Raw genomic sequence first — 17,291 nt, forward strand, 5'->3', positions numbered from 1 at the left:
TGTTAATAGTTAGATGCATGTATGTTTATGATGAGCATGATACGGAAATTAGTGTGAAATTTGCCTCACAACTTCGTGTGATCCGCCACGTTCCACAGCGTGTATGTATGTATTGATCCGGGGGCCTAGAAACGACGGAGAGGCATCGTCCCGCCGTAGCCCTCAGTGGTTCACAACCCCACAACAGGCCACAGTAGTCCACCCACCCCACCGCCACCCCACACCGAACCCAGTGTTATTGTGAGGTTCGGTCCCCAGTGGAACCCCCGGCAACGTCACATACCAGACAAGTGTAACCCAAATGTTTGCGCGGTAGGGTAATTATGGTGTACGCGTACGTGGAACCGGTGTTCGCGCAGCAATCGCCGACACAGTGTAACTGAGGCGTAATTAGGGGGACCAGCCGGCCTTCGCCGAGGTAGATGGAAAACCTCTGTAAAAACCATCCACAAGTTGGCCGGCATACCAGACCTCGACACTAATTAATCCTCCGAGCGGATTTACGCCGCGGACCGGCACGCCTTCCCGCTCGGGAAGCAGCGCTTTAGACTGCGCGGCTAGCCGGGCGGCCACCACATTCCATTACCTGTGTATCAGGGTGACAGCTTTCGATTTCAAGGGCTTACATGATGAGATAGAGTTATGTTGCACTTTTGTTTGGTTAAAAGTTTGATGTAAAATGAAACAATCAAATAATTTTTTTTCAGTATTTGTTATGGAATGATTAGTGTTGCATGCAATGTTAGCAGGTGTTAACCTCTACGACTTCTTAACAGTGTCAAAATAAAATGTAACTAGACATTCTGCAAAAGAGGAAACAGTCAATTAAGACGACGACGAGGAAACACATCGACAAAAGAATAAACGCGATTTATTTTAACAAACTCCATAAATCGATAGAGAGGAGATCAGGTTTCTCCGAGTAGCCCCAAACTAACTTCAAGTACGAATAGAAAACTGCGATGTTTGATATTTCCAAATAATTCACCACTTTTTCTCCCTTGATAGAATGTCATGTGCACTGAGGTGAACAAGGAATTCATTCTTGGAAACTCTGCGTTCTTTGTAAAAATAATTAATTTACCGAAAAGTTTACAGTGAACACAAATAATTACATGTCGTATCCCTTCTGAGGAATGTAACAGCAGAGGAATCACAGCTCCACTCTGAGCTTTTTGGGATCGACCTCTTCCTCCGTTTTGTTCTCAGCCTTTTTAAGCCTCTCTTCCTCCTCCTCTCGCTCCCTCCACGCTTTCTGCTGCTTCTCTTTCTCCGCCTTTTCCGCTGCGTCTTCTTCTCTCCTGATGTCACCCAAGATACTCTCCCAAAACTGCATCCGCTCAGGATACAATCCGCCATCTACTACTACCATTTTCTCAGTCAGATGCATGTATGAGAAATTGCTGTACAGGGCGTCGATCCACATAATGTCTTCCAGTTCTTCAAACTCCTCGTATGTTGGATCACTGTAACAACCAAACCACGAATGTAAACAAAGCGATTCAGATGCTTCTTAGTTACAGCGTAGGCTGGTATAGTAGCTGGCCTCTGGTAATCACGAAGCTGTAAAATAAACTAAGATTTGACAACAGTGGGCATCAGCCGCTCGTTGTAGCTGCTTCGAAATAATTACTGGTAATGAGATCAAAAGCAAACATTCTTTTTTTCAAAAACTATAGTAATGACGATCCATGTAAGTTCCAGAAAAACTGAAAGACCAAGTGACGCCTGAAATTCATGATCGAACAGTTGAAAAGATATGGTAAGTGTAAATTTAGATGACTTGGCTCAAAATAGCAAACGAGCGTGGTAGCGCAATGGTTAGCATATTGGAATCGCATTCGGGACGTTTATGATTCAAGTCCCCGTCCGGCCGACAGGGAGGGTTCCTTCCTCATTCTTACTTAATTCGAGCTTGTGCTTCGTCTCTAGTGTACTTCGTTGAACACAAATCTTCCATTTCCTTAAAAACAGCACGCTGGAGACTTCTCATGAATTCTCAGGAATGTCAAGGATTAATTATATGATGATCAAAATATAATGATACGAGGGCGGTTCAATAAGTAATGCAACACATTTTTTTTTCTCGGCCAATTTTGGTTGAAAAAACCTGAAATTTCTTGTGGAATATTTTCAAACATTCCCGCTTCGTCTCGTATAGTTTCATTGACTTCCAACAGGTGGCAGCGCTGTACGGAGCTGTTAAAATGGCGTCTGTAACGGATGTGCGTTGCAAACAACGGGCAGTGATCGAGTTTCTTTTGGCGGAAAACCAGGGCATCTCAGATATTCATAGGCGCTTGCAGAATCTCTACGGTGATCTGGCAGTGGACAAAAGCACGGTGAGTTGTTGGGCAAAGCGTGTGTCATCATCGCCGCAAGGTCAAGCAAGACTGTCTGATCTCCGCGTGCGGGCCGGCCGTGCACAGCTGTGACTCCTGCAATGGCGGAGCGTGCGAATTCACTCGTTCGAGATGATCGACGGATCACCATCAAACAACTCAGTGCTCAACTTGACATCTCTGTCAAAGGTTTGTTCCCTCTGGGTCCCTCGTTGTCTAACCGAACACCATAAAGAGCAAAGGAGAACCATCTGTGCGGAATTGCTTGCTCGTCTTGTGGCTGAGGGTGACAATTTCTTGTCAAAGATTGTTACAGGCGATGAAACATGGGTTCATCACTTCGAACCTGAAACAAAACGGCAATCAATGGAGTGGTGCCACACCCACTCCCCTACCAAGAAAAAGTTTAAAGCCATACCCTCAGCCGGTAAAGTCATGGTTACAGACTTCTGGGACGCTGAAGGGGTTATTCTGTTCGATGTCCTTCCCCATGGTCAAACGATCAACTCTGAAGTGTATTGTGCTACTCTTCAGAAATTGAAGAAACGACTTCAGCGTGTTCGTAGGCACAAAAATCAGAACGAACTTCTCCTTCTTCATGACAACGCAAGACCTCACACAAGTCTTTGCACCCGAGAGGAGCTCACAAAACTTCAGTGGACTGTTCTTCCTCATGCACCCTACAGCCCCGATCTCGCACCGTCGGATTTCCATATGTTTGGCCCAATGAAGGACGCAATCCATGGGACGCACTACGCGGATGATGAAGAAGTTATTGATGCAGAACGACGTTGGCTCCGACATCGACCAGTGGAATGGTACCGTGCAGGCATACAGGCCCTCATTTCAAGGTGGCGTAAGGCCGTAGCATTGAATGGAGATTACGTTGAAAAATAGTGTTGTGTAGCTAAAAGATTGGGGAATAACCTGGTGTATTTCAATGCTGAATAAAACAACCCCTGTTTCAGAAAAAAATGTGTTGCATTACTTATTGAACTGCCCTCGTACAAATGAAAAATGCTCCTGTCGTAGAGCAACAAAAGGTGAACATCTCCTGGCAGAGTTAGGGGTGTGAAAGAAGGGAACAAGTTCATCGATTTATCTGACAGCTTCAGAGACATTTAAATCAAAACATCTTGACATATTCGCGCTTTTTTACTAGTTAGTATTGGTACCCATGTCATGTAATACGATGTGCTCCGTCAAGTAAAGTAACATGATTCATGATGTCGTCCCATCAGGACTCCCAGAAATTTTATACCACCAGAAAAACTTTTTAGTGATTATATCTATGTTCCTCTTCCATATGATCTCGTATACTGTTTACTGTGGTGACTCTTCTAGATTTGGGCACAGAATCAGAGACTCTAGAGTATAAATTGCAAGAAGCAGGTGTGCAAGCACCTTGCTGTTAGGTGACCTCGCTACGCCGGAGAAGTAGGGTTAATGTGTAAATAAGCGCATATATGTCATGATGTATTTGATTTAAATGTCTTTGAAGTTGCCCGATAACTTGGTAAAACTAATTCCCTTCTTTCTCGTCCCTGACTCTGACCAGGACTTACTCGCCTTTCTTGTGCTACGATAGGAGCATTTTTCATTCTGGTTCCCAGCCTTATTTTCACTTTAGAGCGCATTGCTTGGCAACCGATGTAGACTCGGATGACGACTGAGCATTTTGAACCTTGTTGCTTACATCGTGGCAATGGATAAATCTTTCACAAAGCAACAGGAAAATCATTAATTACATGTATCTTACTACCTTCTTACGAAATTTTAACCGATTCCCACAAGTCTGAAACAGATGTACCGCGCATAAACAGACTCACGAAAACCGTGTGATTTGGACGTAAAATACGAATGAAGCTATATTACTGAAAACAAGTTTTCGATTTTATTGTAGGAATGCGTTTTTTGTACTTTTTATTTTTTATTCATTTTTTTTATTTATCTCAATCACTTTAACCCGTTTCCGTGCATTCATTTGCCGTATGAATAAATTTTACATGCTACATTTAGCTCGACTTTAAGCCATCGCATCTCGACAACGGATAAAGATTGTTGGATAATAAAAAAATCTTTTGAGTTTATCCATTTATTTACCTTAGTGCAATGTTTTAATCGATTTTCACTAGTTTAAAGAATAGAAGTGGCCAGAAAAAAAGGTTTTTTTGCCCATATTTGCACGTAAAATTCGAACAGTCCACATACAAATGGTGCCATTAGCCAAACATTAATTTCAGCCCAATTAACATCTCTTTCAAGTGTAATTAATCGAGAAACACAATTTTCCTGGACGCCAGCTCCGATTCGTCGTTCAGACCTCGCTTAACACACAGTAATATAGCTACAGCAAGACAGATGTTCAAATGGCTTTACAAATGGCAGCTGGTCTAGGGTAAACTAAAACTTTTCACCTCACGCTCGCACTTCAAATGGAAACCGAGCACTAAGATCCCACCATACCGCGATTACGAGCACGGCCTTCTGAAATACATTTGTTACAGCGCTTCCGCGATGTAACGATAAAAGAGTATCTGTGTTCTGTCCGTGTTCATTCAGAATTTTGACTGTACGTTTTACGATTAACATCCATCTTCAAAAAAATGGAAGCTTCAGTATTCTATGACATTTGGCGAATGCAGCCGCATGATTTCGATATCCGGCAACGATATTTCGTCTGACAACCAATCAGGCATCTTCAGTGTAGTGTTTAACACACTCACCTAAAGATGCCTGAATGGTTGTCAACCGAAATATCGTGTCAGATGTCGACATCATCCGGTTGCAATCTCGAAATCTCATAGAATAAGCATCAGATATCTTTCCAATGTAAGTGTCAGGAATGCATTACTTAATCACTTAACTATTAATGCTTCCATCAGGTATTGCACAAGGTAGTATTAATGCAGAGGTATAGTTCCCGCAAAGGCGCAGCGAGTAAACCAATAAATCACTATTAAAACATTTTGAAAGGCAGGAAGGAAAAATTACGTCGCACTCAACGCACAAGCGTCGGTCAACCTACTGGTGTCAAGTACACAACGACTTGAGCTGTTATGTGAGAGGAGAACGACAAGATGTCTCCTTAGTGCGTTGCAGAGAGAATACTAGAGGCAGGAGAATCGAAATGAGAGTCAGTGGCCGGGAGGCCCCTTACGGAGCAGGTCCGGCCGCCTTCGTACAGGTCTTATTACACTCGACGCCACATTGGGCACCTACGCGCCGGATGGGGATGAAATGATGGTGAAGACAACACAACACCTAGTCCCTGAGCGGAGAAAATCCCCGACCCAGCCAGGAATCGAACCCGTGCCCCTTAGAACGGCAGTCCGTCACGCTGACCATTCAGCTATCGGGGCGGACAGGCAGGAGAATGATAATACGTCAGTGAAATCTTTTCTACTTCACTTCAGAGACTCTTTGTTCGTACATCTTGCTTCTCGATTTGTGAAGAGTGATGTAAAAGACCGAATTCCTTAGGCAAATTGGTAATTCTCTCTAGACGTCTGGGCACTAAATTATGTTTAATAGTGAGGTAAGAAATAGTAGCAAAATGCTCCTCGAACGGTACTGGTACACACCTATGACGAATGAATCAGGGAATTGTTCTGGAGATCGAACGCTCCTATCGCTGCGGAGAACGGAATACTTCGACGTTCCGCGTTTCTGGAAGGTCGCCGGACTCTTTACTGGCCACACGCGAGACGATGAATGAGATAATGTGAGGTATGCAGGCACTGGGATTTTCACTCGACACAGCGTCAAGTAGTTCCTGGGATTCGGGTAAAAACCGCTACTGTTTGTGACAAACAGTGTGGGCAATAATACAGTGGTGTGCAAAACTGAAGGGCGAAAGCAACGTTCGCGTGATGTGGTACTACGAAGTAACATAGCTCAATGAGACTTCGACCACACATAGAAAGAACTGCTACAATATAGTACAGACAGTAGTTGAAACAAATACGTAGTGATACGAGAAGAAATGACATTTTTATTCAAAGACAATTCCACAGAACGTTCTGAGATTCACATTGGTCTCCTGGACATTACGAAAGGTGAGACGTGGTTTTAACAGGGTGTGTAATCACAAAGAACAAAAATGACTGCTCTGGAATGTGCTGCTATCCTGGCCTCAAGACTGAGAAGGAGCTTTTGTGGTAAGGCGTTCCATTACGTCTTCCAGCCGGCCTCTGTGGCCGAGCGGTTCTAGGCGCTTCAGTTCGGAACCGCGCTGTTGCTACGGTCGCAGGTTCGAATCCTGCCTCGGGCATGGATGTGTGTGATGTCCTTAGGTTAGTTAGGTTTAAGTAGTTCTAAGTTCTAGGGGACTGATGACCTCAGATGTTAAGTCCCATAGTGTTCAGAGCCATTTGAACCATTTTAGGTCTTCCAGTCCTCCACCAGCGCAGTTGACAACTGTTGGATGGTCGTTGGTGCATGTTGACCTGCTACAGTACGACCTCGCATCGCACCCGCCACGTGCTCGATGGGATTTAAGTAGGAGAAAAGATCAGGGCAGTCCATTCGCTGCAAGAGTTTCCTCAGCTACGCCGTTCGATGCGGTCACGCACTGTCATCCGTAAAAAAGAAGTCTGCGCCGAATGCACTCCTGAAAAGACGCACATGGGGAATTAGTACAGTGTCATAACAACGTTGACCGGTGAGATTTGGAAGACAGTAAACCCACGCAGCATTATGCCTCCTCACACCTTAACACCTGGATCACCACGATCATATTCGTCAATATTCCTGGGTACACTACGTGTTCCCTCTTTCACCAGAATCACTACTCAGACTGATCTGCTCTCAATAATTCAAGAACAGTCTTAATCGCATTTATTATTGTTATAATACCGCCAACCGGTTTCAACCCGAATTAGGGGTCATCTTCTGGGCGTTTACGCCGTTGGTCGACTGCTGGTGGTGTCACTCCTGTCTACATAACGGCAGGAAGCTAGTTTCCTGCCGTTATGTAGGCAGGAGTGACACCACCATCAGTCGACCAATGGTGTAAACGCCCAGAAGATGACCCCTACGTCGGGTTGAAACCGGTTGGCGGTATTATGTCAATAATAAATTCGATTAAGACTGTTCTTGAATTATTGATTAATCAAACTAATCGCTGCTTCTCTCCACAACCATGTTGTCCAATGAGCTGCTCCCGTTCGAGAAGAGCACGTGACCCAGTCGTCATTGATCTAGTGCCCGTGCTCTGGGCATCATCGTAAACTGTGCCAACAGGGTGTTGGTGTCAACGGAACACAACGTACTGGTCGTCGGGAAGAGGTGCTACTACCCTGCAGTCTCCGTGTCACTGTAGAGAGGAAGCTGTGTGCCTTCCAGTCTTGTTAAATGTGTTTGCATCTGCATCGCAGTTTTACGTGAGTACGTTCTTGCATATTTCACAATGTAGCGGTCACTTGCTGCTGCAGTTGATCGCTGGTCGACCATACCTCTCCTTCGGGCAGCAGCGCCTGTGGCTCGGAACACTCCCAATACATGTGAAATAATGCTTTGAGTAATATCGAAGTCCTGGCTACACTCGTCACACTTGTTCCTTCTTCCACTTTCTCTGTGGTGTCACCGCCAGACACCACACTTGCTAGTTGGTAGCTTTTAAATCGGCCGCGGTCCGCTAGTATACGACGGACCCGCGTGTCGCCACTGTCAGTAATTGCAGACCGAGCGCCACCACACGGCAGGTCTAGAGAGACGTACTAGCACTCGCCCCAGTTGTACAGCCGACGTTGCTAGCCATGGTTCACTGAGAATTACGCTCTCATTTGCCAAGGCGATAGTTGGCATAGCCTTCAGCTACATTTGCTGCGACCTAGCAAGGCGCCGTATTCAATTGCTATAATACTTCTGTATCATCAAGAGCAATGTTCTACAAATGTAGATTAAAGTTAAGTATTCCAGAAGCTACGTACTTTTCTTTATAGCATTCATTACGTATCCTGTTTCAGACCTCACGCCAGCCTGCGTGAACTTATAGCGTGCATTTCGGCCTCCTCTAAAAACAGTGTTGGCAATTCTGCCGACACTTCATTCTCGATGACTCTTACCGCGCGTGAAGTCACCAAACGTTGTCTCTGGGCCTTGTTGTAATGAAGAACACCGGCACCGCGACTGGTCGCTGACTGACATACATTGTCTTCTCCCGTTCGTTCAAGTGCCAGTGTTGCGAGGCCAGCCCCATTTGGTGCTATAGTCACACTGACCTCACGGCGTGTGATGTCCAGCTTTCTGCGCACGGCTGGGGGACCTCTGGGAACATGCTCCAGCACTTTCATTCATTACCAATGTTACAGTACTTTGTCAGTCTCGTCCCTAAATTTCGCAGAGCAGTGTAGGAAGATGAGAAGGATCCCTGTTGATTAACATCGAATGTAACAGTGTATAGGCAGGTGACAGTGCAGTAAATCGATCATCTTCTAAAGCCTAGATAATAACAACTGGTGAGCAATTACTCCATTAAGAATCACTTCCTCGCTTTGGTTACAGAAGCCACCGTCGTATAACTCAACTCAGAGCAGGGCACTGAGATTTTGATGAGAATAACATCATCCCCATCTGGCGCCATAGATTGTGAAACAGGTCGTCTTAATTGTGTTGCAGTATACGTTGGAGAAGATGAATGCATCGAGCCTGAAACCGTACTCTGTTCATACTGGCGTGAGAGGTGTTTATACAGGGTGAAATCGGTCCTCTTTTATGACTGTCATTGTTTCGCAGCGTTGAGAGACATAGCAATCAGGAATACAGGTACCTACCTATCGGATCATCCATTTGTTCGCCTACAGATTCCTGCAGACGACCTATACTTTCAACAAGACACTGCACCGTCTCATTGTTCTCTAACTGTGTTAGAATGGATTGGGGGCACACACCATGAAAATACTGGTGCTAAAGTGGCATCTGAAATCTATTAAGCACATGTGGAACGCCGTTAAGTGAAATGTACTCTACTTGGACCCACGTCTGACCGACTTCCGTGGGTTGAGGACGATGGTACAGCAGTCATATGGAATCCTTGACACGACACGGCGTTGCCAGCATCAGAGCGAAACGGGGTGCTACATCTTACCAGTTCTGTACGTGTGACTTATTGCTTACACGGCGTATATCGTGAGAATCAATGTCTCTTTGGAATCCAGTTCTTGCAATTTACGTGGACGGTATACTCAGAGACTAAAATTTAATTATAACGCTATTATACACTCTAAGTTACTGTCTCTCTCTCTCTCTCTCTCTCTCTCTCTGACACACACACACACACACACACACACACACACACACACACACACACACGGATACACACACAAAACACCACGAAAGAATTATCCCAATGGGACGTGATTCGGTACACATGATGTATATGTACAGACAAACAAATTTTTATTATTTCAGAAAAATTGGATGATTTATTCAAGAGAAAGAGCTTCACAAATTCAGCAAGTCAATTACGCGTCGGTCGTGCAAAATTATGTTCAATTGGGCCGATGTATCGTCAAAATCAGGGGTTGGTTGGAGGTCCCTGCCGATAATGCTCCAAATGTTCTCATCTGGAGAGGCATTCAGATACCTTGCTAGCCAAGGTATGGTTTGGCAAGCACGAAGATAAGCAGTAGAAACTCTCACCGTATGCTCCCGGGTGTTACCTTGCTTAAATACACACTTGAAAAAAGTTTTGCATCATTCCGGTTCCCAGAACTCCTGAAGACAGACGTTGACTGTGGATATTGTATCACAGACACAGTCGCTTTGACTGTTCAGACATGTCACTAAACCCGCCCAGAGATGTAAGCTACCATGCATGAGCAGCGCCTATTATACGGGGGGGGGGGGGGGGGGAGGGGGTCCGACAGCCGATCAGTTCCAGTCATAACACCAGGAAGGAGGTACACGGATCGTGTTGTCTGTAGTTCAACCATGCCTAACCGGTCAACACCGCAGTTCGACCACGTCCGCAATGTTACTTTGTGCCAGGAAGGGCACTCAACAAGTGAAGTGTCCAGGCGTTTCGGAGTGAACCAAAGCGATGTTGTTCGGACATGGAGGAGATACAGAGAGACAGGAACTGTCAATGACATGCCTCACTCAGGCCGCCCAAGGGCTACTACTGCAGTGAATGACCACTAGCTACGGATTATGACTGGAGGAACCCTGACAACAAAGCCACCACGTTGAATAATGCTTTTCGTGCAATCACAGGACGTCGTGTTACGACTCAAACTGTGCACAATAGGCTGCATGATGCGCAACTTCTCTCCCGACGTCCATTTCGAGGTCCATCTTTGCAACCAGGAAACCATTCAGCGCAGTACAGATGGGCCCAACAACATGCCGAATGGACCACTCAGGATTGGCATCACGTTCTCTTCACCAATGAGTATTGTAGACAACCGTCGGAGACGTGTTTGGAGGCAACCCGGTCAGGCTGAATGCCTTAGACACACTGTCCAACGCGTGCAGCAAGTATGAGGTTCCCTGCTGTTTTGGGGTGGCATTATGTGGGGCCGACGTTCGCCGCTGGTGGTCATGGAAGGCGCCGTAACGGCTGTACGATACGTGAATGTCATCCTCCGACCGATATTGCAACCATGTCGGCAGCATACTGGCGAGTCATTCGTCTTCATGGACGACAATTCGCACCCCAATCGTGTACATCTTGTGAATGACTTCCTTCAGGACAACGTCATCGCTCGACTAGAGAGGTCAGCATGTTCTCCAGACATGAAACCTATCGAACATGCCTGGGATAGATAGAAATGGGCTGTTTGTGGACGACAAAACACCAACCACTCTGAGGGATCTACACCGAATCGCCGTTGAGAAGTGTGACAATCTGGATCAACAGTGCCTTGATGAACTTGTGGATAGTATACCACGACAAATACAGCCATGCATCAATGCAAGAGGACGTGCTACTGGGTATTAGAGGTCCCGGTGTGTACAGTTTTCTAGACCACCATCTCTAGACAGTATACCACGACAAATACAGCCATGCATCAATGCAAGAGGACGTGCTACTGGGTATTAGAGGTCCCGGTGTGTACAGTTTTCTAGACCACCATCTCTGAAGGCCTCGCTGTATGTTGGTACAATATGCAATGTGTGGTTTTCATGAGCAATAAAAAGGGCGGAAATGATGTTTATGTCGATCTCTATTCCAATTTTCTGTACGGAACCCATATGATGCAAAACTTTTTTTGATGTGTGTGTAAGATCAAGATGGCTTGCCATGAACGACAAAAAAACGGGGCGTGCAAAACCGCCAACTTACCTCTATGTTGTAAGGGTGTCGCGGATGGAAACCAGAGGGGACCTGCTGTGAAAATAAATAGCATCCCAGACCATCACTCCTGTTTTCCGGGACGTATGGTGAGCGACAGTTAGGATGGTACCTACCGCTGACTGGGGTGTCAACAGGCCGATCTTCGCTGATCATCGAGGCTCAGTTCGTGGTGGAATTCACTGCTGAATACAATTCTACTACAGTCAATGAGATTACAGGCCGAAGATGTATCTGGAGAGGCCCTGGAAAACGACGAGATATCAACCTGACTGTCATACGCCATAACGACCTACACCGCTGCAATCAGGGGTGCCATTTCTTTTAAATCATCCAGTTTTTCTGAAATTGAAGCCATTTGTTTGTGTGTACATGTATTTCACATTTACTGAATTCCGTCCCACTGGAACAATTTCTTCGTGGAGGGTCTAACGGGTATTCATTGGACAAATATATTATACTAGAACTGACATGTGATTACATTTTCACGCAATTTGGGTGCATCGATCTGAGAATTCGATACCGAGAACAACCACCTCCTGGCCGTAATAACGGCCTTGATACGCCTGGGCATTGAGTCAAACAGAGCTTGGATGGCACGTACAGGTACAACTGCACACGCAGCTTCAACACGATGCCACAGCTCATCAAGAGTAGTGACTGGCGCATTGTGACGCGCCAGATGCTCGGCCATCATTGACCACACGTCTTCAGTTGGTGAGAGATCTGGAGAATGTGCTGGCCAGGGCAGCAGTCGAACATTTTCTGTATCTAGAAAGGCCCGTACAGGACCTGCAACATGCGGTCGTGCATTATCCTACTCAAATGTAGGGTTTCGCAGGGATCGAATGAAGGGTAGAGCCACGAGCCGTAACACATCTGAAATGTAACCTCCACTGTTCAAAGTGCCGTCAGTGCGAACAAGAGGTGACCGAGACGTGTAACCAATGGCACCCCACACCATCACGATGGGTGATACGCCAGGATGGCGATGACGAATACACGCTTCCAATGTGCGTTCACCGCGATGTCGCCAAACACGGATGCGACCATCATGATGCTGTAAACAGAACCTGGATTCATCCGAAAAAATGACTTTTTGCCATTCGTGCACCCAGGTTCGTCGTTGAGTACACCATCGCAGGCGCTCCTGTCTGTGATGCAGTGTTAAGGGAAACCGAAGCGGTGGTCTCCGAGCTGATAGTCCATGCTGCTGCAAACGTCGTCGAACTGTTCGTGCAGATGGTTGTTGTCTTGCAAACGTCCCCATCTGTTGACTGTGGTATCGAGACGTGGCTGCACGATCCGTTACAGCCATGCGGATAAGATACCTGTCATCTCGACTGCTAGTGATACGAGGCCGTTGGGATCCAGCACGGCGTTTCGTATTACCCTCCTGAACCCGCCAATTCCATATTCAGCTAACAGTCACTGGATCTCGACCAACGCGAGCAGCAATGTCGCGATACGATAATCCGCAATCGCGATAGGCTACAATCCGACCTTTATCAAAGTCGGAAACGTGATGGTACGCATATCTTGTCCTCACACGAGGCATCCCAACAACGTTTCACCAGTCAACGCCGGTCACTGCTGTTTTTGTATAAGAAATCGGGTGGAAACTTTCCTCATGTCAGCACGTTGTAGGGGTCGCCACCGGCGCCAACCTTGTGTGAATGCCCTGAAAAGCTAATCATTTGCATATCACAGCATCTTCTTCCTGTCGGTTAAATTTCGCGTCTGTAGCACGTCATCTTCGTGGTGTAGCAATTTTAGTGGCCAGTAGTGTATATTGGTAATCTTCCGTGAATAGATCTCTTGGAAACACGAAATAGGCTAGCGTGCACATGTATACCATCTACGGTCCAAAACTGTGTTTGAAGGAAATGAGCAAACAGGATATTGTCTTGGAAGTGGTTATTCAGCGATAATACAGGCAAACTTTCAGAAAGCACACTAGCACACAGCTCGGTGTTACACTGTACAGATGTAAAATGTTTTCCTGGACAAGTCAGGCTATGAAATGAGCTTCCTTAGCAATTGTGAAAGCAGAAGATGAAATGAATGAAGGGTAATGATTCATTCCTGTAAGATTTCAAACAGGGCTTGACTAAGCTTTCTTCTATGCCGCTAGCCAGTCTTGGAGGGCGAGGAGGTGGTCAAATGTAATGAGTTACTTTGAACATACCACACCACGTTCCAAATAAAAAAAGAAGCATGCATTCCTGACAAATTTTACTTTGAGCACGCACCGGTAGTAGCCGCGTTTCTAGCTCGTACTTGTGCACAAAAATATGGAAAGATCGCGAATCCCAGGATATTACGACGTCTAACGCGGTGTAGAAAAACCGTTGGTATTCAGAATTGCTTCTAGTTTCCTCAGAACATGCAGTTCCTGTATAGCTTTCGAGGGAATCGTGTACCATTGTTCCTGTAAAGTTGTGAGAAGTTCAAGTAACCATGATGAACGTAAATAGCGATGGTAGGTAGCGATCACACACCTTTCTTTTGAAAGTACACCATAAAGGCTTAATAATAGTGTGATCTGATGGCTGTGCTGGACAGGGAAGATGTGATAGTGCGTCCTCTTCGTCACAAAACCAGTCCTGGACGATACGACAATGTGCGCAGAGGCCCTCTAGACTTGGAATACAGCGTCACTATTGGGGAGCAACCATTGTACGAGGAACGTACTCGAGCAGCCAGAATGGTCACATAATCCTTTGCAGCAAAGCGACTTCGCAGAGTAACCATGGGGCCGACGGAATACCACGACAGGGCTGCCCATATCATCACCAAACCCTCGCCATGTTTCACACTTCGGGCGTTAACTCGGCCAGTCGTTGGAAACAATGTGAATCAAGACTGATCCGACCAAATGGTATTCTTCCATTGCATCACAGCCCAGGAGCACCACGTTTTCCTGTTACGGTAATTTGCGTAGCTGTGAAAGGTTTGGGAATTCTAGGTCTCCCAGCCTACAGAGCTCCCTTCGTGTTGTTTTGGTTCTGATAGGGTTCGCTACTGCGACATTCAGTTCTGCAGTGACGTTTGCATCTTTTGCCCCCACCTTTTCGTCATTCCTCTTGGCCGTCCGTCACGTTCACAATTTCGTCCACTTTGTGTCTAAGCGAGGGATGTTTATACGCTTTCCCCATACGCAGTATAAATTTTCGATAATATGGTCATAATGCTCTCACAACTACACAGAACACCGTTCAGATCACAACAGACGTCACAACGTACTGAGGACATTGCACGAGTGCCCTTCGTGGTCAAATACAACACACAGTCTACAGGCCTGGGCAGCGTCTGCATTTATGTCCAAGTAAGTATTTCTCGCGGTGTTTCTATATTTATGTCCAACACCTGTCTTTGTCAAGAATCTCTTCCACATCAAACAGTCCCACGATATGGTAAGATCACTCACAAAAAGGGTAAAAGAGATAATGCACAGAATTACGAACCAATTCCACCAACTTACGTAAGAGTCCCACAGCACATTTTAAACTGAAACATTAGAACATCATGAAGAGAAAGAGTGCGGATTCACGAACAGTCAGTCTTTTGAAGTACTGCTTGCACTAATCACAACCTATTACTGGCAGGACACTGGAAAGCTACGCAGATGGTAAAGAAAAGCCTACAACGAGCGAAAGGAATGAAATAAATGTTTAGGCCCCAAAGAAATTGCGGGGCGCCTGAAACAAATCAGAGCAGCTTCGTTCATATTTTTAGTGCAAACAGTCCTCCGTACCATGTGTAACTTCACCATCAGATTACCCAGCGGGATTACAGAAGCTGCAGGGAATTCAGTCACTCAGGGCAGCCGGTTGTTTCTTCAAAGAATTCTCTCCGTCGAAATACGTAGATGTATGTGGTACCAGCACGAGGGGAGCCCGTCTCACCGCTCACCTGTAGCTGGGAAATCGCTCATCCAGCTCGTTCTAGAGCTCTGCATGGGTCGTGAAGGTTAGCTTCCACCAGCCTGTTCACTTAATTTGACGCAGCTGAACTTTTCACTGTGGGGTAAGCACGACGATGAAATCAGTGCACAACTTCCGACGACCCAAGACCGAGTCTGTCCTGAAGTTCTTCCACCCGTGACTGCAAGCGTTAATTGCAGTAGACAGAGGGTGTTTCTGACACTTGATGAAACGAATGTAATTTTATTGAAATTGGGCTACAACCACTTTCTTTTGAGAGTTCATTATTGTTACTATTTATAAATGAAGTGTTTATCACGTAGTCATGTGACTCTTCTTGTGACGTTATCACGCAACAATTTTTATACCTCACATTCCTGTGTCACAATCCATTGTTTGTGGCATTTACTCTTCCTTTCAAGATTTCGGTAGAAGCATGAGCAGAATTCGTGCCGCAGACAAACAGTGAATCAGCTTTCGTTCCACGTCAGTTGCCTTCCAGTTGCAGTGGCAATGCAACCACATGTAGGAAACTGTGATTATTATGTTTGCAACTATACTTTTCGCAACTATTCCGAATTTGTCAGTAGCGTCTCTAAGATTCCCCATCAGCTGGACGTAACAGTTTCCTCTGATAACACGCTCTCCCGCGTAAGACGCCAATTGGGTTTGGTCCAAAACCGATAAACGCAAAATTTTAAATATTGTAATTTCTCCGTAACTACTTATCGAATTTCGGATCGTGCAGCACAGTTGAAATCGTCTTCTCGAAATCTACTGGAATGATAGCAGGATTTCACTGAAGCGCCAAAGAAACTGATGTAGGCATGCGTATCCAAATACAGAGATATGTGAACAGGCAGAACACGGCGATGCGGTCGGCAATGCCTATATAAGACAAGTGTCTGGCGCAGTTGTTACATCGGTTACTGCATTACAATCCGCTAGGGTCGCAGGTTCGAATCCTGCCTCGGGCATGGATGTGTGTGATGTCCTTAGGTTAGTTAGGTTTAATTAGTTCTAAGTTCTAGGCTACTGATGACCTCAGAAGTTAAGTCGCATAGTGCTCAGAGCCATTTTTGCATTACAATGGCAGGTTATCAAGATTTAAGTGAGTTTGAACGTGGTGTTATAGTCGGCACACGAGGCACGGGACACAGCATCTCCCTGGTAGCGATGAAGTCGGGATTTTACGCTTCCACCATTTCATGAGTGTACCATGAATATCAGGAATCCAGTAAGACATCAAATCTCCGATATCGCTGACGCCGGAAAAAAATCCTGCAAGAAAGGGACCAATGACGACTGCAGAGAATCGTTCAACGTAACAGAAGTGAAATCCTTCCGGAAATTGCTGCAGATTTCAACGCTGGGCCATCAACAAGTGGAAGCGTGCGAGATATTCAACGAAACACAATCGATATGGGCTCTCGGTGCCGAAGGCCGACTCGTATACCCTTGATGACTGCACGACACAAAGCTTTACACCTCGCCTGGGCCCGTCAACACCGACATTGGACTGTTGATGACCGGAAACATGTTGCCTGGTCGGACGAGTCTCGTTTCAAATTGTATCGAGTGGATGGGCGTGTAGGGGTATGGAGACAACCTCATGAATCCATGGACCCTGAATGTCAACAGGGTACTGTTCAAGCTGGTGGAGGCTCTGTAATGGTGTGGGGCGTGAGCAGCTGGAGTGATATGGGACTCAGATACGTCTAGATA

The 17,291-nt window shown here is 45.9% G+C and overlaps 1 protein-coding gene across 1 annotated transcript in view; it reads right to left on the bottom strand.

The window, feature by feature from the left end:
- Positions 1–997: 997 nt before the first annotated feature.
- LOC126188620 (venom carboxylesterase-6-like) overlaps positions 998–17,291 on the bottom strand; it is a 134,246-nt gene continuing 117,952 nt past the window's right edge. The window contains exon 10 of the mRNA XM_049930222.1: positions 998–1,466. Coding sequence (XP_049786179.1) covers positions 1,154–1,466 — 313 coding nt within the window. The 3' untranslated portion in view covers positions 998–1,153. The remainder of the gene's footprint in view (positions 1,467–17,291) is intronic.

This window comes from Schistocerca cancellata, chromosome 5 (assembly GCF_023864275.1).
Source record: "Schistocerca cancellata isolate TAMUIC-IGC-003103 chromosome 5, iqSchCanc2.1, whole genome shotgun sequence".
Classification (NCBI taxonomy): domain Eukaryota; kingdom Metazoa; phylum Arthropoda; class Insecta; order Orthoptera; family Acrididae; genus Schistocerca; species Schistocerca cancellata.